Genomic DNA, 23,201 nt, shown 5'->3' with positions numbered 1-23,201 from the left:
CCCCTGGGACTCTGCTCACAAAGTGAATGGAGCGCTCCCACAGCAGCGGCTGCAGGGCAGCTCCAGCTGGGCAAGCTCCAGAACAGCAACACCTTGTCTATGGTGCTTCCTTGTTGTGGCAGCTTGGCCCTGTCATGGGCTGAAGGTTCCAGTGGTATGAGCTTCTCTAATGTTGTCCCCCTAGTCATGCTGTTTCCTGTGGACTTAGCCAGATGAGGCTTCCTCACAGCTTGTCCAGGGCCTCCTCCTGCTGCCTGACAGCTGTAGAAGACCTGTCCTCCTCACTCAGGACTGTGGAGCCCCTGCTGGCCTCCCAGCATCTCCTCAAACCTTGTGCTGCCCCTGTGTTACCCCTGAGCTCTGTGAAATTTGCTGGTCTCCTCTGTTGTGTCCTCATGGCTCTTCTCTTCCCTCTACTTCTCAGTGTTCATTAAGGCTGATCTTCGGAGACAGCAGGCCAATCTGGACAGTGAACAGACAGTGAGTAAATCCCCCTTGACCTCTGGGTCTGTCCCAATTAGCTTAGGGTGACCCCTGCTCTGTGCCCTTCCCACTTGTTGGAATCATTGTTTCTGGGTCTTTACCATAACCATGACTCTCTTCTGTTGTCCCCGTGATTGGTTTTTGATCTGGCCAGGGGAAGTTCCTTGCTGGCATTTGCAGCCCCTGCCAGGTATGGGGATTTGTGGATACTCTGAGCTGATCTTCCTAGGTGTCACTGAACATTTGGCCACCAAGGAGCCTGCAGACCTAGGCATATGTCCTGCTTTTTACATTTATAGCCAGAGATAGATGAGGGTGGGTGAGGTGGGAGAGAGGCACAGTCCCTCCCCACTCTCCACTGCTTCTGTTGAGATGGCGTTAACACCTAGCTTTTCCATAGACAGGTGCATGTTTAGAGCATATTGCACACATCCTCACAGCCAGCCTCCTGAAAAGGTGGACAATTGCTTGTAGCCCTATGTTGCACTTTAGGAGAGTGAATTACAGAAGCATTGTCTTGTTCCAGGCTGCAGAAGGACTCCGTGACATAGCTAGAAGCAGAACTCGGGCCATCCTGGCTCTTAGCCCATTGCTCAGCCCACTAGATGTAGCTGCAGAGCCCCCGTCTATGCTCCTAAAGGCAGGGCAAAGTGCTCCTACCCTCTGTGCAGTTAATGCAGCTGTGTGTGTAACAGAAGAGGCCTTTGGTGAATTAATGATTATTGGATGATCTCAGTGTTTTCCCCCTGAGGGGTTGGTTGTTATCTCCTGCAGCTTTCTGGCTGTTGTCCTGACTGGCTCTGGGCTCCTCTTCCAGAACATAAGCAGAGATGTCCCCCCAGTGCTCCTGAAGCAGTCAGTAACCAAGGCTGGCAAAATGCATAAACTAAACTCCCCTCTGGCTTGAATTTTAACTTTTTGGAGGACAGATAATCTCTAATGGTACCGTTGGAAAGACCAGTGGCTCCAAGAGACCTCGCGGTCACTCTTCTCTGACCATCAGCCCAGGAAGGCAGATTTTACATAAAATATATTTTATAGAAATAGCTCTGCACAAGCATAAAACAGAAGGGTGAAACATGCAATAGGACCTGATCCCGATGCAGCCCTCCACATATAATCCTAGAGCAGCAATAAAAAATGGACAACAAATCCATCCTAAGTGGGGTCTTCCAGTGTATTCACCTGGGAGCTCCTTGTTTAATCTGTACCACACAGCAGGTGACCTCCCTTGTTTGTTGAATTTAATAAGCTTCCCACGGAGATGAGTCTTAACGTGGGGAACAGAATGGATTAAGGGACTGTGAAGTGTTGAATGCTCTAGCACAGGAATGCACACAGCAAAGCCTGGAAAATTGTTTGCACTGTTTTGCTTGGTTATAGAACACGGTTGCTACAGATAGAAAATTCTCTGAATCACTCCTGCCCCTTGGCTTATTAGAGCTCCCTTTGATCACTGAAAGGACGGAATGCTGGATTTGCAGTGACCAGGCCTATGGGGAGATGGATCTTCCAGCTCTAGTGCCAAAAATGCATTAATTTTGTGTCAAATTTCATCTGTAGGTCTGTAACGCAACTGGGCTGCAGTGAAAGGTGCTGCTGCCTTTTGCTCAAAAAGAAGCCATGGCAAGAGTCTGAAATAGACACCCAGTTCTTTAGGCAGCAGATATAAAGACTACTGATAAGTCCCCTTCCCATTTTTAGACACACGGTCTCTTTCCAAATGAATTGGGAACCTGAACTCGGGTCAGATAAATTAATGTAACCTTTGGTGAAAATCTAAAATAAAACTGTGCGTTCTCATCTGGGAAAAGTGAAAGGAGGAGGCACAGCTGATATTTTAGTAGGAGTTATCCTCCCCTCCTGTGTCTATAAGGCAGACTCACGAACTAATCCCATTAACAACTGGAGGGATATACTGATGGTGAAGGATCTTCAGACATGAAGTAGTTTCAGGTTAAATATCAAACCCATCCAGGAGCTGCTCTCATTGGAGGTCTCTGGGGCCTAGTGTATACTACACTCCTGCATTGATCTAAGCTACACAACTTCAGTTATGCAAATAGCATAGCTGAAATCGATGTATTTATTGCAGTGTCTTCCACATGATAAGGTTGGGGGGGCTGCTCTCCTGTGGACGCCACCTATTTTTCTCATCCTGGTGGTATACTGGAGTCAATGGGAGAGCACTTGGAGGTTGATTTATCACGACTAAGCAGATTGATCCACCAGCAATCATGTGCAGCGTTCATCCAGTGTGTGATGTAGACAAGCCCTGAGACACGCTCTCATAGCTCTGACCTATCTGGCTTTTTTGCATGAACTTTGTGACCCAGGTATTTCCCAAGTGGGCAAGCAAGTGGAACAGTGCACAAATAAGAGGCTGGAGGCTGGCTCCATATCAAACGACAGTATCATAATGAAGTCAAGTTTTCTGCATAGACTTACAGACTCCCAGACCACAGACTGCTAACTGGTCTCTCAGTAAAAGAAACAGATTAATTGGAAGTATGCAGTTACTTTGAGCCTCCAGTTGAGCAAATATTTTAATCTGGCTGACTCCCACGTGGCGGATTACAATGGAAATATCAGTCAAAAGAGGGGAGGCTGAAATGTTGATTACATGTGTTTGCTTCCTGGGTAGCGCCGAGCTACATGTTTTCCAACAGAAGGTTCTGTAGTATTTTCAGGAGCTTTGCCAAATGACCCGCTTGCTTGCCATACACGTGGGCGTTTCTCTGGTTTCCTCCTCCAGGAATGGGTGTCTTCTCTCTCTCTCTCTTATGTATCCTCTTCTGGGCTCATGAACTGTGGCTGTTGTTACAGAGACTCCAGGACAGCAGGCACATCCCGGATTATGGACTGTAGCATGTAGCTTTAACCCCGTCACTTCCCATCCCTGTTCACTAGCTCTCACACAAAGGTAGGAGAATCACACTAATCCGCTTCTCTAATCGCTCACTGGAGTGGCACTGGCACTAAACCAATGGCACTAGCTGCACTGCCTCGGGGAGCAGCAGCAACAGCTGGAGTGACTGGGGCATTAGGGTACAGAGGTTGCTCTTGGCCTCTCCAGGAGATCAGGCGGGAAGGAGAGAGAAGAGATTGGGCTTGAGCTTGTAAGGTTCTGAAAAGAGTGAGACCCTATGAGGCTACTTGGGTAACTGGAGCTTAGGGACTGGTGGGGTGGGTATTCCAAGGCAAAACTCTTCTCTTGTGAGAACAGAGAGCAAATTCTGCTGTGAGTAAATGTGCGAGAGAGAGAGGTAGTATACAGTCTCATGGCTGAATAGTTATTTAAAGTCACAGTGCTGCCTCCCTCAGCAGAAGGAGTTGTATAGGGCTGTGTTGGAGTGCTGGTCCTGACAGCCTAGGAATATGATACCAGTCAAATGAAGTATTATAGACTTTGGCAATAATGGAGCCATTGGGTTGGTGCCTTTTTAAGCCCAGTAACAGTAAATCCTAAAGCTCTCTGCTTTGTGGTCTGTAATTCCAATCCTTTGCTACAAGTGACTTCTGAGCCATTGCCTAGGGATGTTTAATGCTTTGCTGCTGGCTTGCTGTTTGAATCCGCAACTGCACCTGGTTGCCCTCCCACAAAACATTACCTGTCCTGCACATGATGCTTCAAGGCGCTTTGTGCGTGTATTTGCTCAGCAGCGTGCAGCAACCAGAGCTGGGAAGGACTATTGTTCAGGCCTGAGGCAATATTGGCAACATTGACTTTACTGCCTTAAACCTGCATGGTGGTGTGTGATGTGCACCAGGGAGCATCAGGTTGCTATGCTGCTGAAAGTGGAGGCAGGGGAAGGAAAGCCTTCAGCCTAGGTTGACCAAATGTTTTGATTTTGTAGGGGCAGACCAGATACTTGGGGCTTTGCATATTTATTACCCCCCACCCCATCACCTGTCCTAATTTTTCATCCTTGCTATCTGGTCACTACTTCAACCTGAGCACTTGGAGACTCAACTCCCCTGCAAGTGCACAGGGTAGAAATGAGTTGGGACACAGCACTGGTGAGTCTAAGGAGTCCTCCATTAAGTACAGTCCTCCTCATGCTAATGAAGCGTTGACCTGTTCACTCCCCCCAGAGGTCTCATTCCTGACTCGAGGTAGCAGTAACTTTGCAACTGTGCAGTAGCATCTCTTCTGTGCAGGATAGAGTTCCCCACATGTTCCTTGTCCTATGCAGCACCGTGGACTTCCACATGCTCTGCACCTTTGCTGTGCAGGGCCAAGTCTGGGAACTTTATGTTTCCAAGGTGGGAACTGCCAATGTTCCTAAAGTCTCTGGTTGCATGTTAATAGTGGGGCAAAGAGGGGTTGCTGAACTGGTCTGTTTTTAAAATGTGCCATGGGTATCTAGAGCAAAGGCCACATGGTTTCTTGTTGTGGACGGAAGAGACCAATTAATGTCAGTGTGTTAAAGTGGTCCGTCGATGAGAGAGGACTAGAAGGCAGCTCCTCTGAGATAGCTGTCCTGGCTCTGCAGGAATCACAGGAGCATAGAGCTGAAAACACACGTGTTGTTTTTTAGCATTGAACAATCAGTTTGATTCTGCTATCCAAAGCAGAGGGGCTCTGTGGAGAGGAGCCCTCTGCACATAGCCCCACTCCGAGCAGTGGTCTAAACCAGAGTGGTGCAGTATGCCTGCTTTTTACCGTGGGAACTGCCTTGTGGCCCCACACAAATCATCTGGTATCAATGCACCTTTACACTTACATGGAAATGTGCTGCAACTGGAGCTCTTTTCCAGAGGGAGTTAAACCGGCTTAACCGTAGTGCGACTGCTTCATCCTCCAGTATAACTATGCCAGCACAGCCAGTCCTCTCATTGCTATGCCACCCAACATCAGTTCACCTCTGAAGTTAGCTGTTGAGCTTTCTGTATGCCATTGCTCTTGAGACGTTTGGACCAAATGCCCCTTCCTCTTTAAATGTTCCATGTAGATGCCCAGGGATCTCTGTGTGTGACTTACTTTTAGTGTGTGCACATGGACTCTGAAGCCATCACAATCATCCTATGTTTGGGTCAGTGTTCCCAGTAAGCTGAGTGCTTGGAAGAGATTCACGTGACACCAAGCTGATTAGCAGAGCGCCCACAGCAGGAACCTTTTATTTCTATTGGTGGTGCGCATCTGACCATGCCTCAGTGCAAATAACAAAATGTATTCCGCACATGGATGGAAAAAATCCACACTGGAAAAAAAGATTAGCGGGAACTTTGCTTCCAGCATCCATTCTAACTCTTCTTCTGTAGTTTCCTTGCCCTGTGATTTGTTGCTGTCCGAAACAAATGCCTTTTGTGGGTGAAATTTTCCATGCTTGATCTTGGTTCAGCAATGACATTTTCAATAAAGTTTTAAAGCAACAGCTGTTCAGAAGTATGTGAGGCATTTTTTTAGGATTCTTTTCATCAAACAAAAAATGCCCCACTAGAATTTTGAACATGCACAGTTCCAAAATAACAGAACTGACTTTTGTGCAAACTTGGCTTGTTTTGTAGGTCTCCTTGAAACTTACAGTTCATGCCAAATCTAACGACTGTGTGGAGTACACTGAAATTTGCTCTAAGCAGGTTTTGTAAAAAGAATTCCAATTTCTTCTTGTGTGACAAATAGTTGAAGCATATTTTTAACTGTGAGCACCGGGATGGTCAGGTGACGTAAATTTTCAGCCACAATTCATTCTAAGCATAGTGCTGTTTCCTCTCTCCCTCACATGGAACACGATCCTTGTGTACAGATTGAGTCTCTCTAGTCCTTCATCCTAGGGACCTGACTGGTGCCAAATGAATTTGCCGAACCACTGAGAGCCGGAACTGGTGGCTGTAAACAAACTTTATGGGACCAAGGGAATCTTGACCACACCATGATAAGTGGTTGTCCAGCTAATTAAAATCATGCCAGATTACAGATGTTGTCAGACAAGAGTCTCTGGAGAGGTTCAACCAGTATTTGGAAATGATACCAGTGCAATGAAGGTGAGTCAGCACTGCTGGGAGGAAACAGCTCTATTTCCTGAGTTAGGTTGTTTAGAGATCCTGCTTTCCTGATACAGCCAGGTTGGTAGGATGGGTCGAAACATGGTTCGATTTTGTAGTGAGATGATAATGGCACTGGAACCCAGTTAAAGTTCCATTTACACAGCACGCTATAACCTTGCTTTGGCTGCTTGTAGATGACAACTTTGTGTTGTATTGTGTGTGCATGTGTCTGGGCATGGAGCTGTTTCTGAAGTGTGCTGAGGTCTAGCCAAAATCCTCTTAGGTCTGGTGAGATGCCTGACTCAGGGTTTAAATAGTTACTTAGTGGAAAACTCTGATTCCATCATCTCCCTGGCTCACCAGGCTTCAGCTAACTATTTGGCTCTAGTGAAATATATGTAAAACTGGTATTTTTGGGTGGGCATCAACAGGGCATAGAAAGAATATTCTCATGCACATTCTTTTCCTCGTCTTTCTGGCTACATCTACACTACAGAGATCTTTGGAAAGAAGCCCTTCTGGAAGATCTCTTCAGAAAGAACATCTTTTGAAAGAGTGCATCCACACACAAAAAAGCCGATCAAAAGAGTGGTCTGCTCTTTCAAAAGAGAGCGTCTACACAGCCCCTGCTCTTTCAAAAGAACAGGACGGGGATTGAAAACTCAGGCCCCATGAGGACTGCTCTTTTGAAAGAAGGGCTCGGTGGAGCCTCTACATATTTTGTTTCGAAAGAAGCTTTCAAAAGAAGGCATTCTTCCTGAATAAGGAAGGGAAGAACAATTTCAAGAGGAGTGCTGTGTTCTTTCAATTGACTTTCAAAAGAACGCTTTTGTATGTAGCCGCTCCAAGGGATCTTTCAAAAGAGACCCCGTCTTTCGAAATCTTTTGAAAGAACTCACCAGTGTAGATGTAGCCTCCCTGGAGATCACAAGCCTCTTTGCTGTGCTGACCTTTCATGTTTGCAACACATCACGTAGCCAGTGTCACCCACTCCAGATCTCTGGCAGGCAGTTTCCATATCTCATTCCCAATGGCAGTGTCTCCATCTATCCTTACTGCATGTGCCTGCTTCTATGTGTTGCCGTTTCCTTTTCCCAAGATTGCATAGCCGTGTTTGTTTGCAGGTTTACTAACCATTTATTCTTATAGCTCAAGAGGAGGTGAAAGGTAAGTGGGAATGAAGCTGTGATAGCTTTGGTTTCAGGCTCTACTGCCTCCCTGTTCATTTAAAGCCCCAGTTCAAAATCAACAAAGGATTCCCTGGCCAAGATCCCAGAGCTCGACTCTGCTACCCTTCCAGCATATCTGACTTTAGTGTCTTCTCTCCCTGCCAACACTCCCCCCGCTGTTGGTGTGAGAGCCTTCCCCTCTGCAGTTCCTGCTGTCTGAAAAAGCACTCTTCCATCCCTCTGCATTTCTGAAGCTCTCCTGATTTCTCTTCTCCTCCCCTCGGGCTCTTATTTATCTCTGTAAAACATTCTGGGCTGCAGTTTGTATAAAGGATACAATCCAAAATAAAGCTATGTTTGTATCTCTTGCTTCTCATCTGCCTGGTTTTTCTCTTAACTGTGGGGGGGATGCAAATCTCTTTCCTGTATGTTTCTGGCCCTGCTCATAGCTTGGACTCATCTCATGCCAAAAGAGGCTAACTGTTTAGTGCCACTATTCTGTCAGCAAGTGTTGTGTCCTGAGGCTTGTTACTGCTTCAGTGAGCCCCACAGATCCTACACTGAATGGTGCAGAGGGGGGTGCCTAGAAGGAAATCCTAGAAGGATCTTACTGGCAGGTCAGTCGTACAGGGCTCATGGGGCAGCTGCCTTTTTCACTCATGAACGGGGAGAAACTGGATTCCACTTCTGCCACTATGTCTAACACTGGCCTAGCAAATACATGTATGAGGGGAAGGGAGGGCCAGGAACTGCAGGCCTCTCTAAAGGGCAGCAGCCTACAGCACCTGCCAGTCGTCCTTCCCTTGAGTACTCGAGACACAGTGAAAGGAGACCTTTCAGACAGGCCCAGGAGGGCTCTCCAGCCTACAGTCCTGTGCAGCACTTTTGGGATGTTGAAGTGTCTAGTGTACTTGGGCAAGACAAGGCAGCAGTCTCTCCATGCATCACATTACCAGCCTAGGTTAGCAGTAGCCTGTCTGAAGTAGGGTCAGCTCTACGACAGGGAGCTTTTTTCCAGGGACTGTGCATAGTGGTGAGGGCCAGTCTGTTGAACAAGGCTGGTTCTTGGCCTCTGTTCTTGTTCCAAATGCAGGACTGTTGAAGGCTTCACTCCCAGCCAGTAAAATTCAGGGAGTGGCCTCATGACACCGGTGGTTGTTAAGTTATGTGTTTGTATGTGAAGAACTGATGCCAGGAACAGGGGCCATAGCAAAAGGGTACTAATAGTGGGAGAGGTGCCCATCCTTCTGTTACAGCAAGCCTGAAAGGTCAAGTGGCGCAGAAGACTCTGATGCTGGAGGGGAGGAAGCCTGTAGGTGAAAGCTTTTGTTCCATAGCCTGCAGAGTGGAAAAACTCAAGGCAGCCCTGACAGTGTGGGGGGTGGATTTTCTTCTGGCTGAGTTGTGGCTCTCCCATTTGTTCCTGATAGAAATAGAAACATAAGACGGGAAAGGACTTCCTGGGTCAAGTCCAGTCCCTTGCTGCTGCAAGCTGGCAACCCCATCATACACTCCCATTCATAAATTTAGAAAGGTCTAGTTTAAAACTAGTTGAGGGGTTTGTCTGCAGCACCCCTTTCACTTCGTGGCCAAGGTTTTCTAACTAATCAGACTAAATTTTTCCCTGTATAAAGCCTTGGGAAGTCTTTAGTTTTCTGTCTTTTGGTGGACTAACATCGAATTTAAATACTGAGCATCGAAGACAGGCTGGATTTGTCAGGTGTAAGGTGAAGGCGAGCAGTGTCAGCTCTCAGTTTTGAGTTGGGAAGAGGGAGAGATTCCTGCCCTGTTTAAATACACCAGGATGCAGAGTATGCAGCTTTATTAGTGCTTCTCCCCCACCATGGGTGCACTTTATCTCCCTTCCCCTTGAGTATTGCCCTGTACTTTGCCTCGCCAAAGTTTCCTTTGCAGCGGAGGCAGAGTTCTTTCTCTAGCTGAAGCTGGCTTTGAGGTGTGTGACTCCGAACCATAGAGCTGCTATGACTTGTGTATTTACAACAGCCCACGTGGCTGACCAGGAAAGGGAACCCTGTTCCACCCATTCCAACATCTCTCACACAAGCAATGGTACTGTCTGGGGTGACGGAATTGGTGCAATTGTAGTTGAGCTCTAGACTGTGGTCTTAGCTATTCTTCCTTATGGCCTCTCCTTTCCTCTGCAGGGAGTATCTGACCCTCATGAATAATTCCTTGAGGATCTCAGGAATATCCAGCCTTCGGGTGCCAAGATCTGTACTGAAGCCCAGCTCTGCCACCTGGTACTCTAATCATGCCCCTTTTCTCTGTCTGATTTTGCAGAAAGCCCTGGAAGAGGTGCCTGGAGACAGCACTGCTCCTGTGGTCCTTGAGGAATCAAAGATGTGAGGGGTGGGATGGCAGAGCTGAGAGACTGTCTGCCACTCCCCCTTCCCACCTTTGTCACTCACAGTATTCTTCCAGTACCCACACCACATGGTGTTGGGGCCAGTATCAGAGCCGGCATCCAGGAAGTGGCTCATGGACACATCGGAAGGAACAGATCAGCCAGGGTTTCTTACAATCTGCTTTCTCCTCTGTGCTGCTTTGGGAGAACCTACTGTTCAGGAAAGCTTCAATGAAGCCACGAACCCCACATCTTGTATCTGTTCAGGGCTTAGACGAGCAGGGGCAGTGAGTCCTACCCAGCACTCAGTACTTGGAGCCCACAGTGGCATTCCTCAGATGGCCCAACTTTTTCCTGCCAGAGAAACTGTACAATGGATGATCATGTGCATCCTCTGAAAGAACCTCTTGTTGGAGAGATCCAGACAGCACTTGCTTTGTGACCAGCCCCAGTCTGAATTGTGACCCTTGCTCTGGAAGCGATGGTCTGCCCTGTATCCAGAGTGACTGGTGCAGAAGGCTCATCTGTCCATAAAGTGCATGGGGTGTGATGGCTCCCACACCTCCCCAAAGCAGTGACAACTGTGACCAGTTCCTGGTTTTGTACAGCAGATTTTTAGGCTGTGGATTAATGTGATTTTCTATTTTAACTAAACTACCCTGATAGCTTGAGAAATTTTGTGGAGTAAAACTTCTGAAGACAGAGAGAGCACTAATGTGTACCCTGGGCGGCAAGCGTGAGTCAAATGCTTGGAGGCCAGGGCATGGGGCTGGGCTGGAGTGCTTCAGAGTCGAGCCCATTTCATACTTGACCATGGCCTCAAGGGCTACTGTGACAACAATACTGCATTAGACTTTGAGTGCTTTGCATCAGGGAGGACTGTGTCCCCTCCCTTGGCTGGAAAGCACTTTACACAAACACAAGATTGGTGCTATAAAATAACACACTCTGGCAGCCCTCTACTGGGACAGACAGGAGGCACTGTGTCCCAGCTCTCATCCAACAAGCTGTACCTCCACTGCTCAGCAGTGATTCAGTGGCAGGCAGGCCAAGGTTTCCCTAACACAGGACAGCCCAAACTTCTTTGCTGCCTGGGGCAGCCTTCTTTTTCACAAGGGAACAACTCCCCATACTACCCAGTGAACACTTCTCCCACTCACTGTTGGCACCCACCTCCCTCCCCCATTTGCTGTTGCCTGCTCATGAGCACTGAACCCCTTTCTCTTCCCAGCTGCAGTCATGGAGTTGGCCTCTTTTATTATCAATGGCTCCTCAACCCATTCTGCCATTGGGTGAGCGCCACCTGGAGATTCCACTCAGTCACCTGGCAGAGATTAGGGAAATGGTAATAGGTATTTTTGAAGTGTCCTTAAAAAGCTAATCATGCTTGTTGCCTTTGCTCTCCATTTTACCTCCCTCCCATCTGTTCTGTTCCTCTGCCCCTGCCGTGCCTTTTCCAGTCACCTAGTCCTCTGAGCCACCCACAATATGTCTTTAGACATTTAACCTGGATGATGGCTGGCAGCTCCAGCCCCACCCCCATCATCCCCACCCGGATTGGTAGAAGCAGTTCCTGTTTCCTCTCCTCCTCAGTAGCCATGGCATCTAGAAGCAGCAACTAGGTTGGCACTTTCTCATGGGTATTGTCTCCTGGAGGTCACTAGTTCCTCTGTGCAATAAAGTGCCTGGACACCTTGTGCCACAGCTGGAAACAGGGAGAGCTGTCACTGCATGGCCTGTCATTTTTCTGAACCACTGGTAAGTTTTGGCACCATTGGACTGATGCTCAGTAATGCAGCGTGTGCCCCATGATCAGTGTTGTCATCCTTCCATTTCTAAGGGAGACGGAACAGCTGTTAAAGCTGGTCTTCCTGCGCCAGTTATTCTGCTGTATTATAACGCACTTTTGGAAACTGTGGGAATGGCTTAGGTCTGTGGGAGCTCATGAGGTCTCAGGCAAATCTTCACTGGAGTTCATGTATTTTTAAATGTAATTTGCATTGAATAGCTGTATTAGTACAACTGTCTGGCAGTTGCCCATAAAGAGTCCATCCCCAGTGAGCCAAGGGCTGGCAGAGCTGTAGAGATGGTGCACACCCTGCAGCTGTGCAAGCCCACGAACAGAAATTCAGAGCGGCGCACCCTGCTTTGTGGCACACAATGGGGAATTATGTGGTTAACGTCTCCCCACACAGTCCCCTCTCACTGGGACTGCTGTGGTGGTTACACTGAATAGGACAGGGGCTCCTGGGCCAGACAACCAAAGCAACTGTCTCTTATTTGTGCCTGTTCTCCCCTACATCTTCTAGTCTTCTCACTCCTGCTTCTGCGCAGCCCCCTTGCCCTCCCTCCACCTGCTTTCCCCATGTTTGGCTTGGCCCAGGCCTTCTCTGCTTTCACAAACAGCATGTTTTGCACAAAGCCGCAGCTGGGAGCTGGGTAGCCGTCACAAAGACGTAAAGGACTAGTTGGGTTTGCTTCAATCTCCCTGGTAAGCTAGGGAGAGGGGAGGAAGCAGCAATAGATTTCCACTGCACTTTGCACCCATACAGTGTGAGCAGTCAGGCTGTAGCACAGGAGATTGGAAAGACGCCTTGACCAGGCAGGAGGGCCGACAACCTTCAGGTGGGCTAAAGGTGGCTGCTCCTTGTCACTCAGGCTGGATCTCCCTTCCCCTCTCTCTCTCTAGTGGAAGGTAAGACTCTGAACCCTCCCCAGTTTTCTATTGTTTATTACAAACTGCCCCATGAACATAGACACATGCAGGCTACAGAGCAGCATCGAGACTAGACTTGGTGTGTCCTCCCCGACAACGATCTCCAGCAGATCATGGGTGGTGCTACTCCTCCTCCCTGCAAGTGCCTGTGGGGCAGAACTGTGTATGGTTGGAAACTGGTCTGCTTGCCAGCCTGCGAGCTGAGGATGGCTCAGGCAATGCATACAGTGGGACAGCCCCAAGCTTGCGTTGGGGTTTTATCACTGGTCACCATTAAAACACTGCCTGTACAGGTGAAATCAATTGCCAATGAAGAGTGGCTAAGGAAAAGTTCTACAGTGATCTGACTGCAGGGAGCCAGGGGCTAGAGAAGCAGAGAGAGGGCCAGGAAGGCAAGGTGGCAGGAGTCTGGTAAGGAAGATGTGGAGACAGCAGGAAGGTGAGTTTAACATACGTGGGACCCTTGGCTTCAGTTTCTCTTCTTGTTTCGTGACACAGCTTCCACCTCCAGATATTGCAGCCCAATCAACATGCCCAGGATGGAGAAACCTGAGATACAGATGGAAGGCAAATGGGTGCCAGAAATACTGCCCATAGTAAGGGAACTTCACCTCTCCCTGCCCCTCTCAGCTGCGCTCTATCCCAGCCCCCTTGCTCCAATGGAAACCATGGCATGAACTGTACTTACTTGCCACCATCAGGGGTGCCAGGACGCCGATTGTTGGGGCTGCTGTGCCATAAACAAACACTTCAGAGAGGAAGTGGCCCAGGGCTATGAGGAAGGTGAAGAGTGTGATGTGATACAGGCTGCCAGGATCAGAGAGAAAGAAAGAAGGGTTAGTGAGTAGCAGGGAGGCTTGGGGCATAAGCATGCCAAAGAGAGAGAAAGAGCAGGAGCGAGAGGGCCAACCAGTCTATCACCACACTGTGGAATGAGACCTAATTCCAGCCTAACATTGACAGGAGGTGGAAGCCACAGACAGGTCACTTCCCAGTTTCTTTGGAGCCCAAGACATTTTCTTACAAAATCTTCCTTGTGCCCACAAAAAAGTTAGAGCCCTTTTTTATGTGGTCAAAGATAACAGTTGTTGACAAAACTTTGTCCTAACCCCTGGCAATCTGGGCTAAAATGGTCACGCCACTGCAGACAGTAGTCAAGAAACAGACCTAGAGATGAACGTAGGATGATTTCAGTCATGAGGGCTTAAAGGTTTGGTCCTGCGTACAATAAACCCAAATATTTACCAACTCCAGCTGAGGACTTTGGGTAGATCTGATTATTTATTAAGGTAGATCCTTCCATAGTCTGTAAACTCACTATGTGTAAATGGGCCTCTCATATTTTGCAGGGCCCCTCCTCTCTGGGTAGCAGAGTGACAGCTGCCAACTTCTGTTAGCAGTTGTGCTGGAACTACAGGTGCTGCCAGACTCTCAGCTTGAAGTAGCAAAAACAAATCAAAACTGTGGTTTCTACCATCAGCACATCCTGATATTCCAGCATCCCTGGTTGTGACTGAAATAAATTTTTGCAGCTTTTTACTCAAGTTACTCCTTTGGGGTCAATCCAGCTGAGAGAGAATGGGCTGGATTCTTTTCTGGTCTTCGCATCATAGTAAAGGATTCTGCTGAAGTTCCAATCTGTTAAATCAAAACAGCTAGAATGGGGCAGCACAGGTGACACAGTAGATATCATCCGCCCCAATGAACTTTCTCTGCTGCTGCTGTGCAAAAAGGAAAGCATCCCCTTGACTCTCTCAATCTAGGGTGAGTTTTCAAGGTGGGTGATGAGAAGAAAAAAACACTTCTTATCTGCAAGCACCAATGTGATATGGACCTCCTTGCAGCATAACGAGGGGGGTCCATTTACAGCTTTTCACAGGAGAATGGCACTTTCCTGCCAAATCAACTCCGATTTCGTTTTACTGAGCTGCTGGAGGGAGGCGGGACAGGAGATGTGGTGGATTCAGTGGGGATGGGCAGCATTGCCCAGAGCACTGGGAAGAGAGAGTGGTGTGTCCGAAATCTCATCTACACTTTTTTTTGTTTGAAAACACCCTTTTTCCTGGCAAACCCTCCCCCCCGCCAAAGCATTCACACAGTCAAGCAGAATAATTTGACATCAAAGGGTTTTTCCCTCAAAATAATGACTCCAGCTCCACTAACAACTTTTTCCCACCCCCCCTCCCCTTTCAAGGTAGAAAAGGAGTGGTTGTGAACAAAGCAGAACTATTATTAGCATAGGTCAAGGCTCCTTTTGCAATGCTGTGGCTGTAAACTGTGACTGTAAATGAGAATGCTCCATTGTGCAATGCTGTGACTGTGTGAATGAAATTTTCCAACATTACTTATTTAGACAGTAGAGCATTGAAATAAATGTCAAAAAAACCTGCAGCAAAGCCATAGCCTGAGGCACAGAACCATATTGGGCTGAGGAGCTAGTGGGGGGCAGTGCCCTTATTGGGGGGGGGTGTTATAGGAGTAGGATGCAGCTTTCTAATGCTCTTAACTAGCCCTAGGAGGCCAGTGGATGGGGTGGTGTCCAGCCCAGTGGGAAAACAACACTGCTCATTTGAACAGACGAGGAGGTGGTGAGAAACTGCCTCAGAGGAGAGCAGGAGCCATGGGAACTTAGCCTTTAAGGACAAACATGACCTCCTCGGCCTTGTTGAATGAGGGGGCACTCCAGAAACCATCTTCTGAGGACAGGAAGGGGTCCAGCTGTAGATAGGTTTGGCTGAGGCAGAGGTGATCAAGTGTATCATCAAGCAGAAGCACATGGACATGCACAGACTGCCAATGTAGAGCCACAGGGCAAGGGTAGGGTACCCCCAGACCATGGGCTGCATCCAGACTACAGCTTGCCTGGGTCTGGACCCCGAGGCCTGGTGCTCTCTGCCATGGTATCCGGCCTGCGGTAGGGTGGAGGGTGCAGAGCCCTGAGCCTGGCAGTCAGCTCAGGGAAGCTGTGGTCCAGATGCAGAACGTGGGCTCTGTTGGGGCCTGGGAACCAGGGGCATGAAGCAGCTCCAGGCTCTGTGGCCGGTCACTGCTGTTCCCCAAGCTGGGAGAAGGGAGCGGCAGCCTGCGTGAAGGCTTTCTACTGCTGTTGATTTGCCCGTAGGAATTCCAGCTAATCAGAGCAGTGGAGGGTGGTGCCTGGGAACAGGGTGGGTAGGGCACAGAGCCATGTGCATTTGGGGTGCTGCAAAGGTAAGTGCACCCCCATCACCTAGAGCCTGCATTCCTCGACTGCTCCTGCACCCCCTCCCTCCCAGACCCATCACTCCAAACCCTCCACTTCCTCTTGCCCAAACCCCACACCTCCTCCTGCATCTCCCCCACATCTGCCTCCTGCCCAGACTCTGCACCCTGCTTCTACTCACTCCCACCCTGACCCCTCAAACCCTCCTTACACCCTTCTTCTCACCTACAAACCCTCCCTCCTGCCCAGACCCCACAATTCCCCTCTCCTATCCCCCTCCTGCCCAGACCCCATAGCCCTGGCCCCCGTATAGTCAGGACCACATCATTGAGATGTTCCTCCTACATTGCCCACCTGCCCTTTTTTTATTTCGCTTCTCATGTCTGTGGCCCCCAACTGATTTGCCTATGGGTCAGTGACACCCAACCCCCCAAAAAATTCCCTACCCTAGCCGCGGGGAACAAGGAGTATGTCTGTGTGCACAAGTGGAGTGTGAAGAACCTGAGTGGCTGATGTGAAAGGGACTGAGGAATAGTGGAGGCATCGTGTAACACAAGAGAAGCTCATCTGAGCTGTCACTGGACTGGGGCTGTCTGTCCAAAACCAACACCTCAGCTGATTTTATACCTCAGTATTCCTGCTCTCTAGGGGCCACAACTGCAATTTGCTGCAGACTTTGTTAGAACACAAAACTCTTCTCAAAAAAGAAGTTTTATGCCCTTCCTCAGCAACTGCCAACAACCCCCTAACCCACACACATAACCAACTGGCCTGAGTCCCTCCCTTCTGCAAATATACCCAGCAGAGAGAACCACCAGCCTCCCATATCCATCACACAGTCATTCATCCCGTGGGTTCTAGGGATACAAATGGAAATTACCCTGATCTGGCACTACTGCCAGAAGCTCCCCTATTACCAGAGGACTGAACACCCAGCCTCAGCACCTATCCAAGGTAAGGCTATCCCCTCTAGCTACAAAGACAACTACCAGCTGATGCTGGCCACCGCCCAGACAGCCCACGTGCATGTGTTTCCTTCAGGCCCACAGCTGGGTGCACAAAACATGACCTGGGATGCACACCACAGTATCCTTAACAGAGCAGCCACTGGCAAATAGATGCCATGCACCAGTCGGATGGCAGTTTTTGCTAACCACACAGGATCAGCTGGGTTCCAGAATGAGGATCAGAAACACAACAGGGCTTAAAAGGCTGTGTCAGATCTGCTAATTCTCCGTTTGATCTGAGAGTTGAGTTCAAGTGAATGGCCCTTCTGCTAGGATTCACAGACAGCAGCTAAACATCTTATGCCAAGCACGACCCCATAATGGGTACTGGGAGATCAGTGATTAATCTCCCATATAGAGCCACCCATTACAGTTTTGCAAGGGAAGATTGTCTATCCCTTCACCAAGAGGGGCCCAATATGGGGATTTCAGGAAGCACCTACTGATCACAACCAGAGCTGTCCCAGAAGGGGACAGGTCAGAGAAGTTGTAGCAGTAACAAGTGTACACTATAGGGCAAGGATGGGGAACAACTAACCTGTGGTCTGGTTGCCTGGATCTGGGACTCAAGGTTCAGGGCTCCCCTCCCCAGCATCTGGCCTGCAGCTAGGTGGGAGGTGTGGAGCCAGAAGGGTCAGATCAAGCCAACTGGGGCTGCATCCAGCCCTCAGGCCCTGCCAGGGGATGGGCCAGGGACGCAGCTCAGTGCTGCACTGCTGCTGCTGCTCACTGCCATTCCCCCAGCTGGGGAAAGGGGAGGGGGAACAGCAGCAGCATCACTAACCCCCGCCGGCTACTCTGATTGGCTGGAATTCAAGAGCTAGGGGGCACAGAAACGTGCTAGGGGGCACAGAAACGTGCATCTGCAGTTGCTGCACATATAAGCTGCACCTCTGTCAGCCAGACCCTGTGCCACTCTGCTCCTGCCCCTCCCATCCAGACCCCCTCCGGCAGCTTCTCTTGCACCCAGACTCTCCACCCCCACCCTGCTTCTGCCCCCCAACCCCTCATTCCCACCCTGACCCCTCCCTTTCAGACTGCACCCCCAAGCACGCCTGGACCTCCTCCTGCTCAGATTCCCCAGCCTGCAGCCTGCCCCTGAACCCCACTTCTGCCCAGATCACTCACCCCCAGCCTGCTCCTGCACCCTTCCTTCTGTCCAGACCCCCCACTCTCCCACCAAGACCCCACACCCCAAGCATCTCCCTCCCACACCGAACACCTCATTTTTTGGCCACACCCCAGAGCCTAGAGGGGTCCACAAAATATACTAGCCCTGCCACTCCCACAAGGCTCTGGAGCTGGTGTTTGAGGGGTACATCTCCTTTATTTTGTTTTTCAGTCAGGGACCACATCAGTGAGGGCTTTTTTTCTTCTTCTCCTCCTCCTCCTCAAGGCAGGTCTTCACTACACTACAGTGGAAGGTTGAATTAAGGTACACAAGTCCAGTTACATAGCTAGAATTGGCTTACCTTAATTCAGGCTTCCGAGCTGTCTGCATTAAGAGAGGTTGATGGAAGAGTTCACTCCCCTCAGCTTCCCTTACTCCTAATGAGGGGCAGAAATGCCAGTGCCAAGAAAGGCACCCTGTAAGTTAGACTTAGTGCATTCCGACTAGGTGTGCTAAATTGAACTGCGGAAGATCAACTGCAGGCAGGTTGATCTTTCCTGTAGCGAAGAGATGCTTTCACTTGTCTATGGGTCAGTGACTCCCGACCCATCCTTGCTGTAGGGGAAAAGGGACACTACTCTCTGGCATTTCCCTTACATACGTCTTGTTGCGGATGTCAATGGCACAGGAGCAGCGAATCACTGACGAGAGCAGAGTCCAGATGCCAAATGTCCGAGCTTGGAGACCATTCACTGTACAGAGGAGAAGAAAGAGGAGGAGGAAAATGAATGTCCCTTCCTGTGAGCTACCCTCTCTGCAGGCTGGGCAAAGGTGGAAGGAAAGAACATCATAAGATCTCCTCCTAGACAGAGAGTTATACTCACAGCAAGATTTCCTAGATGAGTAAAGGGCAGTTGCCTGGGTGTTTCCATAGCTGCTGGGAACCTTGCACCCCTTCTAGGAACCATTGACTGTAAGGGAGAAAAGGAACCAAGGCGGGTTCCAGCATTTAGGAAGCAGTACATCGCTGAGTTAAAGGCGCACTGCAACGGATGCTGAACAGTGCTGTCTGCTGCCTGGAGCTGCTGAATAGCAGCATGTTTGGTCTTGGTGAAAAAGCTATATCTGGTCCCAACCCCTCTGGAAGAAGGGTTCCAGACCTTGGCCAGCAGGTGACTGAGGTTGTACAAGACAGGGGAGACAGGCTGGCAGTCTCCAAAGAAAAAGAGGGCTCACTGCTGAAGAGGAGATGGTGCTGGTTGCCCTTTTGAGTTTAGGCTAACATATAGCATGCAGGAGGTTAAGGTCTGAATTATGGCTCCCTTCTGAGATGTGGGCAAAAGTCCTCTAGGACTCAGAGCAAGATGCTCATAGATGAGGTACAGCTGGTGTGGTAATGCCACCTGATGGGCAGGAAGGGTAACCTGGGCTCCTTACCAAGGGTGGGTGTGCCTGTGTACAGCTTCTCAGAGAGGAAGCTGTGATCACGAAAGCTCTGCAATGTGTTCCCCATTGCAATGATGGACACCATGACCAGCCAGCTGCGCAAAACATTCAGAAAACGGCTCATGCTCTGTTACCTGCTCCTGGGGACAAACACAGGAGATCAGCATCACAAAAGAACACCACATGGATTCCGCTGGCTACAATTTTTCCACTTAAACCACGGTCCATGCTTTTTGGCAGAAAGTCCTCTTTTCTTTTCACAGAGACCCATAAAGAGACTAGCCCCAACCAGATGAGGCCTGCACTATGCCCCTCCTAATGCAAAAGTAGAAATGTGTATGTCCATCAAAACAGCATGGGTAAGAATGATGCCGCTGCTGCCAGATTGAGGCTGTCACTAAGCCTCTGGGTCCCAAGCAAAACTTGAGTAGCTCCTCTTCAGAAATCTTTCATGCATCCTCACCACCTTCTTCTCTCCCTCGACTGGAGCCAGCAGCTCGTTACAAAACCCCAGAGAGACATCTGCAAAACTGAGAGTGTATAGAGCTCCCAGCATGGCATAGCTGGGCACTGACCCACGAGTTAATGCATCCTACTCACCAGTGCCAGCGTAGAGATTTGCACTTCCCGCCTCACCGTCCCAGGGCTGCACCCTACTTCGCTTCCTCCTGCCCCATCCCCTTCCAGACCCAAATCTCCCCACAAGCCACTCAACCACGTTCCAGCCCGAATCCCCATCGCCCCCCACTGGCATCACCTCCCCGAACGGACCCCCCGAGTCCTCCCACGGTTCGCGTGCGCCGCCGCCTCCGACTAACCCTCAAGCCGCATCTCACCTGCTTCGAAGCCCGCAACTCGAGCGACTCCCTCTATGTAGGACCAGCCCCACCCCTTAGTAGTCTGGGTGTTGATTGGATCCCCGTTAGCCCTATCCCTACTCTGATTGGCTATGACATCCAGCTTGACTCACGTACCATCTAGATTGATAGGTCTTTGCACGAATGGACACTACAGTAAGGGGCTCCGCCCCTGAGGCCGGGTGACGTAAAAATGGGACGAGCGGCTGCTTTAGTTTTGTAGTCACCATGTGGGTGGAGGTGGAAATTGCAAGTGGCGGTGGGCGGCCTTTGCGCCTGCGCGGTGGGAGAAGCGCGGGCGCGGAGCTGCTGCCAGCGCTTGCGCAGAAGGGAATTTGGGCCGTTGCCGGCCTGCCTGTTGGTTGTTGTAGTAACGGGGAAGCGTCGGGAGGAGGGAGCAGCGGTCGGCGGGACTGAGTTGCCGGGACCCAGCCCAACCCCCTTCCCGGCCAGGAAGATGAGGCTGGAGGTACGGGAGGAGGCGGGAGGGCTGCCGCGGACCCAGGCACTGATGGATCTCGGGGGGAGAGGAGGAGAGGAGAGGACGCAGCGCGGCGGGAAGCCTGGTGTGCCGGGTTCGTTCGCCCTGAGGCGGCTGCGTCCGGCGGGGCCGGGCCCCCGAGTGGCAGCTGGGGCCGCTGCCGTAGGAGGAGGCCTCTTCTCCCAGGAGCTTACGCTGCCCCCGGGCCGGGGGGTTCCTCGGGTGTGGGCCCTCCCTCCTGAGCTCGCGGGGAGAGTATGAGGCTCCGGCATGAACCGTGCCCAGCCGGCCTGGGCCAGCGGCCCCGCGCCCGCCCTTCGGAGACGTTAATGCCCGAGGCGAGCCGCAGCGCCTCTCGTCTGAGCTCCTGGGTGACCGAGGCCAGAGAGCTGCCCCAGTCACCCCCGTGGGGAGCCCCTTGGCTCGTGTGAGTAGCACCGAGCCCGGTAAGGAGGGGTGGAGGCAGCCAGACTTTTTCCCAGCTAGCCTCTGAGGCGGGCGGACAGGAGACTAGCTTTCTCTTCGGGGCGCGGAATCAGCCCGAGGACACGTGGGCAAACTATGCTGGGACTCCTGCACCGGAGCTGTTAAACCTGGGGGAGGGGCTCCCAGGAGAGACTCCTTGTGGGGTCTTCAGCCCTTATGAGGAATCACTGACTGGAAAAATAACTGCGGTGCAGTACCCTGGCTAGTTACGTGCCCTGGACTAGTGGCTAGAACTTGATGGTTCAGAGGAAAGTGCAAGAACTGACTTATGGACTGGACTTTTCTGCCTGTGTCCCGGCCTGAGTAGGTTGGTTTATACCCTGTATGAGCAGGGTCTGTGTCCCATGTAGCTTTGTGTACTGGAAACTGAAACAAAACATGGTCTTGGGTAGCTCAGTGGTTTGAGTATTAGCCTGATAAACCTGGGGTTGTGAGTTCAATCCTTGAGAAGGCTCTTTGGGTGTCTTGGCCCTGCCAAGAGAGCAGCGGACTGGACTCCATGATCTCCCAAGGTTCCTCCCAGCTCTGTGAGAGGTGTATCACTTTAAAGCATGGGTGTCCAACCTTTTGGCTTTCCTGGGCTGCATTGAGTGAAGAGGAATTGTCTTGGGCTCCATATAAAATATATAATATAGTTAATGTATATAAATAACATAATGTTAAAAATTTACGATCTTGTGGGGCCACATTACTAACTGTCCAGGGCCGCATGTGGCCCGTGGGTTGGACACACCTGCTTTAAAGACTGACAAAATAATTGATTAGGTGATGAGCTTTACTGGGACAGAACAGCTTCTTCAGATCTGGAAACAGCTGAGGTAGTGCTCATTTGGCATTTGTCCCTAGGCTATTCTGGTCAGACATGTACTCATATTCCTGTTTGATTATTGCAGGCAGCTGCACTGGCTAGATCCACTGATTCTATATGAAGGGGTCTAAGAGACCACTGTGATTGGGCTGCATGAAAACTCCCATAGGAGATGCCAGTTGGGATGGCTCGCGACCTGGAGGAAATTGGCTCCTCCACAGAGGAGGAAGAGGTGGAAGAAGGACCAGAGTAAGTAAAAACGTACACAATGCCTGAACCTTAGTTATGCTTCACTTGGGATATACGAAAGTCTTTGGAAGATATTTACTAAGCCCGTGTGATAGCTACGTTCCCCACCCATCATCTCTCAAATCTGTGTGCTGAGGAGGGAAATAGATTGGGTGGGTCTTGGGCTCTTAATTATAAAGAAGGATCAGGGTCACCTGGTTTGTGTTGATAGCTGCATTTTTGATTTGGAGAGTCTAAAGGACCCACTCTCTTTCCTGTACAGAGTGAGCATCTGGAAGGGAATGAGACCTCAGCTGTGACTTCTTTCTTTCCTCCCCACTCCTCACCCCTTTTCTCATTCCACTCATTTCCTGGCTTCCGACTCTTTCCTATATTCTTTCACTGGCATCCCCTTCTCACCTGGAGTGGAGTCTTATGAATATCATTCACAGAAATATGGATAGTCTTAGTTTGCTGGGTGCATTGGTTTTCATATGTGGGAGCCCAAGGTGTTGCAGAGCAGCCTACTGTTCTGTGTAGGGCATTGGCGCTCTTGCCCTCTCATATCCTATTTAAGGTTAATAGGAGATATGTATGTTAGTTCAGTCATCTTGGAGTTCCTGTTGGCCCTAACCCACAGGGTTGTCTAGCATCTCCTATCTCTGTGTGGCTCCTGGGCTGTCCATTTTCAGAATGGTGTCCTGCTCCACATTAACTTGTTAAAGGAGACTCAGACTCCCCTCTCTCTCTTCCCCTGCTCCCCCCCCAAAAAAAAAAAAAAAAAAAAAAGACAATTGTTGGCAAAAGCTAGGACTCGGAGGCAAAGGGCCCCTACCTATTGCTCCAGACGA

The 23,201-nt window shown here is 50.0% G+C and overlaps 3 protein-coding genes across 13 annotated transcripts in view; 2 read left to right on the top strand and 1 right to left on the bottom strand.

Moving 5' to 3' along the window:
• Positions 1 to 10,739, top strand: part of FLVCR2 (FLVCR choline and putative heme transporter 2) — a 54,014-nt gene extending 43,275 nt beyond the window's left edge. Inside the window, exons 9-11 of one of the 4 annotated variants that reach the window (XR_012645920.1) lie at positions 425 to 480; positions 3,310 to 3,406; positions 9,945 to 10,077. Coding sequence is in view for 3 of the 4 variants with exons in the window: in XM_074996752.1 (XP_074852853.1) it covers positions 3,310 to 3,406; positions 9,945 to 10,299 (452 nt within the window). In the remaining variant the exon portion in view is untranslated. The other 3 variants (XM_074996752.1, XM_074996750.1, XM_074996751.1) reach the window with 3 other exon arrangements.
• Positions 32 to 20,374, bottom strand: ERG28 (ergosterol biosynthesis 28 homolog). 3 transcript variants are annotated; one of them, XM_074996756.1, is made up of 6 exons: positions 20,327 to 20,374; positions 19,482 to 19,630; positions 18,706 to 18,796; positions 13,413 to 13,531; positions 13,179 to 13,273; positions 32 to 462 (listed from the first exon to the last, which is right to left on the bottom strand). In XM_074996756.1, the coding sequence occupies exons 2-5, from the start codon at positions 19,612 to 19,614 to the stop codon at positions 13,194 to 13,196; spliced, it is 423 nt and encodes a 140-aa protein (XP_074852857.1). In that variant the 5' UTR covers positions 19,615 to 19,630; positions 20,327 to 20,374; the 3' UTR covers positions 32 to 462; positions 13,179 to 13,193. The 3 variants fall into 3 exon arrangements, with proteins under 3 accessions (XP_074852857.1, XP_074852856.1, XP_074852855.1); XM_074996755.1 differs by lacking the exons at positions 32 to 462; positions 20,327 to 20,374 and adding an exon at positions 20,248 to 20,261 and having other exon boundaries at positions 12,708 to 13,273; XM_074996754.1 differs by lacking the exon at positions 32 to 462 and having other exon boundaries at positions 12,709 to 13,273.
• Positions 20,375 to 20,646: 272 nt separating this feature from the next.
• The window catches only part of TTLL5 (tubulin tyrosine ligase like 5), a 238,586-nt gene continuing 236,031 nt past the window's right edge, over positions 20,647 to 23,201 (top strand). For 4 of the 6 annotated variants that reach the window (XR_012646125.1, XM_074998792.1, XM_074998791.1 and 1 more), the window contains exons 1-2: positions 20,648 to 20,816; positions 22,208 to 22,371. Coding sequence is in view for 5 of the 6 variants with exons in the window: in XM_074998792.1 (XP_074854893.1) it covers positions 22,295 to 22,371 (77 nt within the window). In the remaining variant the exon portion in view is untranslated. Of the gene's footprint in view, positions 20,817 to 22,207; positions 22,372 to 23,201 lie in introns of all 6 variants that reach the window. The other 2 variants (XM_074998790.1, XM_074998793.1) reach the window with 2 other exon arrangements.

This window comes from Carettochelys insculpta, chromosome 6 (assembly GCF_033958435.1).
Source record: "Carettochelys insculpta isolate YL-2023 chromosome 6, ASM3395843v1, whole genome shotgun sequence".
In the NCBI taxonomy this organism is placed as follows: domain Eukaryota; kingdom Metazoa; phylum Chordata; order Testudines; family Carettochelyidae; genus Carettochelys; species Carettochelys insculpta.
The sequence above is the reverse complement of the archived record's forward strand: the minus strand, read 5'-3'. Positions and strand labels throughout refer to the sequence as shown.

Excerpts from the sequence above, each read along its gene's own strand:
- ERG28 (XM_074996756.1), bottom strand. The coding sequence starts at position 19,614 with ATGAGCCGTTTTCTGAATGTTTTGCGCAGCTGGCTGGTCATGGTGTCC. Across the intron at positions 13,532-18,705 it reads ATTGACATCCGCAACAAGAC|CCTGTATCACATCACACTCT; the intron begins GTATGTAAGGGA and ends TGATCCTGGCAG. Across the intron at positions 13,274-13,412 it reads GGCACCCCTGATGGTGGCAA|GTTTCTCCATCCTGGGCATG; the intron begins GTAAGTACAGTT and ends TCTGTATCTCAG.